Source organism: Dipodomys ordii, unplaced genomic scaffold, assembly GCF_000151885.1.
Source record: "Dipodomys ordii isolate 6190 unplaced genomic scaffold, Dord_2.0 Scaffold11, whole genome shotgun sequence".
Taxonomy (NCBI): domain Eukaryota; kingdom Metazoa; phylum Chordata; class Mammalia; order Rodentia; family Heteromyidae; genus Dipodomys; species Dipodomys ordii.
This window is the reverse complement of record NW_012267227.1, coordinates 17120105-17125427: the sequence shown is the minus strand read 5'-3', so window position 1 is coordinate 17125427 and position 5323 is coordinate 17120105. Positions and strand designations below refer to the sequence as shown.

The following is a 5323-nucleotide window of genomic DNA, read 5'->3' as shown; positions in this document are numbered from 1 at the left end:
CCACTTGAGCCACAGCGCCACTTCCGGCTTTTTTCTTTTTGCTTATGTGGTGCTGAGGAATCGAACCCAGGGCCTCAGGCATGCAAGGCAAGCGCTTTAACCACTGAGCCATCTTCCCAGCCCATAATTAATATTCTTAATGGTATTTTTTTTCTTCTAACCAGTACTATATGGTTTGAAACCTGGCCCTGAACTTTCCCAGCTTGCTTGCTTGGATCCACTCCCTTGAGTCATGTCTCTAGCCTGGCTTTTAGGAATTTTAAGGATTTAGGTGGGGAGGGAAAGTGGGGCTAGAAGTATGGCCTAAGTGTATAATAACAGCCTCACAGAGCAGGAATGCCTGAATTCAAACTGCAGATGGCTCACATCTCAGCTACCTGGGAAGCTGAGATTGGAAGATTGCAGTTTGAAGCCAGCCTGACAATAAAGTCCATGGGGCTTTTTATTCATAATTAAAAGCCCTATAAGTAATGATGATCAAGTCAGCAAGTCTAGTGCTGCCCTTCGGTCTATTGTCCTTTATATGGAGCTCCTGGAGAAGGGGCACAATAGTTTCCTTTAACATCTGCATTTCCCTTCCAGTTGCTTTTCGACTATATGATTTGGATAAAGATGACAAGATCTCTCGTGATGAGCTGTTACAGGTATGTGGGAAAGTTCTGGCACAATTTGTGTTTTGGATGCTGACTGCTGATCTTTTTCTTCTCTTTTTTTTTTTTTCAAGTTTATTTTTTGGCCAGTCCTGGGGCTTGAACTCAGGGCCTGGGTACTGTCCCCAAGCTTCTTTGTGCTCAAGGCTAGCACTCTACCACTTGAGCCATAGAACCACTTCTGACTTTTTTTGAGTAATTTATTGGAGCTAAGAGTCCCATAGACTTTTTTGCCTGGGCTAGCTTTGAACCATGATCCTCAGATCTCAGCCCTGAGTAGTTAGGATTAAAGGTGTGAGCCACCAGTGCCCAGCTGACTGCTGATCCTTGTGGCAGAATTGCTCCTTCCTTTAGTCAGCGCTGACTTCACACCTGCTTTGTGCAGAGTCCTGCCAGAGATCAAAGACTGAGCAGATGACCTGGAAATGGTTCCGAGAGTCTTCACAGATGGATGTCACCACCAGTTACATGCCAACTTGCAGATTAGACTTGATGTGAGTCAAAGCAGTGCTGTTGTGCCAGTGTGAGCCGTGTTGACCATGCTGGTCCTTTGTCCATCCTGTGAACATTGCCCTGCCTCCTATGAGGAGTGATTGGCATTTTGTCACTGGCTCTGCTGCTTACAATGTTTTCTCACCTTGTTTGCTTTTTCCAGTAACGCTATACCACTTGAACCATGCAACCAGCCCAGCTTTGTGCTGGGGATAGAGCCTTGAGGACTTCTTTGTATAGGCTGGCTTTGAACTGCAATCCAGCTCTTAGCCTGCTGAGTAACTAGGTTTTTCTTTTTTTTTTTTTCCTTTATTTTTTTCTTTTTTGTCAGTCATGGGGCCTGAACTCTGGGCCTGCACACTGTCCCTCAGCTTTTCAGATCAAGGCTAGCACTCTATCACTTGAGCTACAGTACCACTTCCAGCTTTTTCTGTTTGTGTGGTGCTGAGGAACTGAACCCAGGGCCTCATGCATGCGAGGCAAGCAAGCACTCTACCACTGAGCCACCTTCCCAGTCCCGATTAACTAGATTATAAACATGATCCACCTGGCTTATAAAATTATTTTCCTATCCTCCGCATGCTAAGCAGCAGTCTACAATTCAGAATAATTGGATTAGCCAGGGCCAGGGGCTCTCACCTATGATCTTAACTAGTCAGGAAGCTGCGATCAAAGCATCTCCATTTGAAGCTAGCCTAGGCAGGAAAGTCCCCCAGAGATTCTTCTCTAGTTAACCAACAGGAAATCAGAAGTGGGCTGTGGCTCGAAGATACTCAGGGACAGTGGTTAGGCCCTGAGTTCAAGTCCCATAACAACAAATTTGATTGAGATGTAAAGAAACTGCAGTTTGAAGATGGATTCATCTTCCTGGCCATTTACACTTAAGGAAGATGGTAATGGCTTGGCCTAAACGATCTTTGGTGGCACATCTGGGCTTACAGTGTACGACTCCCACCATCTTTCAGCACTGGATGGTTACTGCAGTAGAAGTCATTTTTGGATTTCATCTGCCAGAGTCCGTCTTTTCCCACTTCTCAGAGTTACATTATGAAAGTTGCTCATTTTGTTCAAGGAAACGATTTTGTATACATGTAAGTGTTGCTGGGGGTTGGACTCGGAGCCATGTTCATGCTAGGCAGTGTTCTTCCACAAGCACTGTACCATTGAGCCACCGCCACCTTTCCAACCCCAAGGATGTTTATGTTTTGTGGGCCATATCCAAGGAGTACTGGCTTAATAATGTACCTCTTCACAGAGGACTGCATTTCGCTGGGATTCCAGGGAGCTCTATTAAACTAACTTCCATTAATAGTTTGCCCCCCCTGTAATAAGACATTTAGGGATAGGGCACTTAGTCTGATACAATACCTGTGGAATTGCCAGGATCTTCTGCTGTGTTCTTGTTCTTGCATCCATAACACATGTTATGGCTTCAGGATGGCTGCCGAGCACCAGACATTCTAGGAAGAATGGAGGATTCGCAAAATGCAAAGGACTCTCCCTTAGAGGCATTTGACCTTGCCTGTGTTCTGCTCACGTAGGCATGTGCAGAATGGCCTAGATAGCAGAGGAGAGTTGGAGCCCGCAAACTTCAGAGAATCACAGGCGAGGAGGAGTCGGGTGGTCCCTCTCCAGGACCCCTGTAATTGCAGATTCTTGGTCTTGTAGGTGCTACGCATGATGGTTGGAGTGAATATCTCAGATGAGCAGCTGGGCAGCATCGCAGACAGGACCATCCAGGAGGCCGATCAGGATGGAGACAGTGCCATATCTTTCACAGAATTTGTTAAGGTCAGTCAGTCGCCTCTTGATTTCAAGTTCAATTCTACTGCAGAGGAGGGCCGGCAGTGGATGGGGGGCTGGTGCTGAGAATCGTTTTGCACTTCATAGCTCAATATGTTTTTTTCTTTGTGTCTTTTTTGTTTTTTTTTAACAGGTTTTGGAGAAGGTGGATGTGGAACAGAAAATGAGCATCCGATTTCTTCACTGAAGGACAAGAGACCAAGCTGTTCTTGCTTTCTAGTATTTAAGAACTGGAACATAGGCATCTCCTGCCCGCCAGCCCCACATCCACCCACCAGCCCCCTTCTCCCAGAGAACTACTGCTGTTGCATGACAACCCCAAATCTGTGCTGTCCACACAAGCCTGCCTTTGGTCTATAAACAGGGCATTACAGAATGGTACCCCCACCCCACCCAGTCTATTTCTGTTCAATATCCATGCACCGTTCTCCACTTAGAAATACCACCTTCCTCTCTCTGCTGCTGACACTCCCCCTCCAAGCATTGTGAGACAGTGTGAGAGGGACTCGCACCAAGAACCAGCCAGCAAAGCTCTCACTGGATGTAGACTAGCCACGCTGCCTCCCCTCCAGTGAAGCTCCACCGTGCCCTGCGTCCTTGTATGTGTTCTTTGTGCCCTACTTGGCACCTACCACCCAATAGTCTTTCAGCTTTCCCCTGCTTTTTACTGAGCCTCAAATCCCTCGGTACTACTTGGCACCCAAGCTATGCCTGTTCGATCTCTTTCTGACTTGGCAGGATGGTTCGGTGGTCTGGCAGTTTTTAATCTACCTTCATTGAATGGTTAATGGATCTCTGGACGTTGCCTTTCCAGGAGCTTTCAGTCACCAAATCTCTTGGAAGAATGTGAGCCTTTCTTAGTCCCCTGCCCTGTTGTGTCATCAAAAGGCTTCCAAGTGGAGACGTCCTTGAAAGGCGGCCTTGTCGGGAAGAGCAGAGCTGTGTCCTAGGTGACGTTCCTGGTCAGTGTACTGCTGGCTTCTGATTCTCAACTTCATATACCTGCATCCCTCCTCTTGCGAGGGCAGTGTTGACTGTTCAGAAAATTGTCCTGCCTGCGAGTTTGCTTAGCTTTGGGACATTGTCACCACTACCATGGCTGCTCTTGACAGTATGCTCGGGAACCGTCTTGTGGCCTTTTTTTTTAAACATGGATGCCCTGGGAAGCTACTCTGCAGAGTGGGTTATTCCTCAGTGTTGCATGCCCTGAATTCATTTCCATTTCATAGGCCCAAGCAGAAAGGCTAGTGCTACAGAAGTGCCTAACTTATCCCAGTCCAAAACAATTGAACGGTTGTGTCTTGAAGGTTTGCACACAAAGTCTTTACGAATTTTACACATGGGCAAATTCCAGTGCTGGAAGCCATAGTCAGCTTCTACTACACGTCCAAAGCATTGGATGTACTCAGTCATTAGCTGCCTGGTTACATTCGTTTCCTTGCTCCTAGAGTGGACCACTGCAAATCCCTCAGAAACAAGAGATCTGGCACTGGTGGCACAACCTAAGGTGGCATTCGAGGTGTTTGAGGGAGCCAGAGCAACTGTTCTTTTACTGCCAGAGTTAACTTAGTTTAGACTTAATTGGATCAGCTGATTGCTGCCCCGTATGTATGAGTATTTATTCATATATCTGTCCTTGGCTAATATTCTCTGATTTACTGCTTTCTTGCTTGCCTGCTTGTGTCCTTGCTTTGAAAAACAATTCTTTGGGAAAGCAGTTGCTTTAGGGAAAAAAATATCCACTGCAAAGGGAATGGTGGAGAATAGATGAATGGCCAGGCTGGAAGGTTCAAGTAGAAATGAATGAGGAATTGTTAATGGAGTAGCAGTCTGACTCTGTGATCCAGTGATGTTACATCACAATTGTATAAAAGGGAATTGTCTGGTTGATTTTTTAGCAAGGTGCTTCAGAGACTCTTATTTGCATATTTAAAGTTCCCCCAAATTATGGCTTTTGTACCCTTTGGCTGTAGTGCAGTGTTTCAATCCACAGTTGTGCCTTATTGTATTCTTTGACCCATCAATAAATACTTGTGGTTAAAACAAAATAAGCTGGTTGATTCTGTGTGTTTTGCAAGAATTTTACTTGAAGTGACTTTCAAGTTTGAAATCACCAAAGGTGTCTCCTTGTGCTGGCCAGAAAAGCTGGAACAACAACAAAAAATCCAAGCCAGGCGTCAGTGGTTCATGCTTGTAATACTAGCTACTCAGGAGACTGAGATCTGAGGATCGTGGTTCAAAGCCAGCCGGGGCAGGAGTGTCCATGAGACTCATGTCTAGTTAACCAGTAGAAAATTGGAAGTGGAGCTGTGGCTCAAGTGGTGGAGCCCCCACCTTGAGCTAAAGAGCTGAGAGACAGTGCCCAGGCCCAGACAACC

At 46.2% G+C, this 5323-nt stretch overlaps 1 protein-coding gene across 1 annotated transcript in view; it reads left to right on the top strand.

Moving 5' to 3' along the window:
• Positions 1 to 4673, top strand: part of Chp1 (calcineurin-like EF-hand protein 1) — a 26518-nt gene extending 21845 nt beyond the window's left edge. Inside the window, exons 5-7 of the mRNA XM_013010198.1 lie at positions 583 to 644; positions 2811 to 2933; positions 3079 to 4673. Coding sequence (XP_012865652.1) covers positions 583 to 644; positions 2811 to 2933; positions 3079 to 3132 — 239 coding nt within the window. The 3' untranslated portion in view covers positions 3133 to 4673. The remainder of the gene's footprint in view (positions 1 to 582; positions 645 to 2810; positions 2934 to 3078) is intronic.
• The last annotated feature ends 650 nt before the right edge of the window (positions 4674 to 5323 follow it).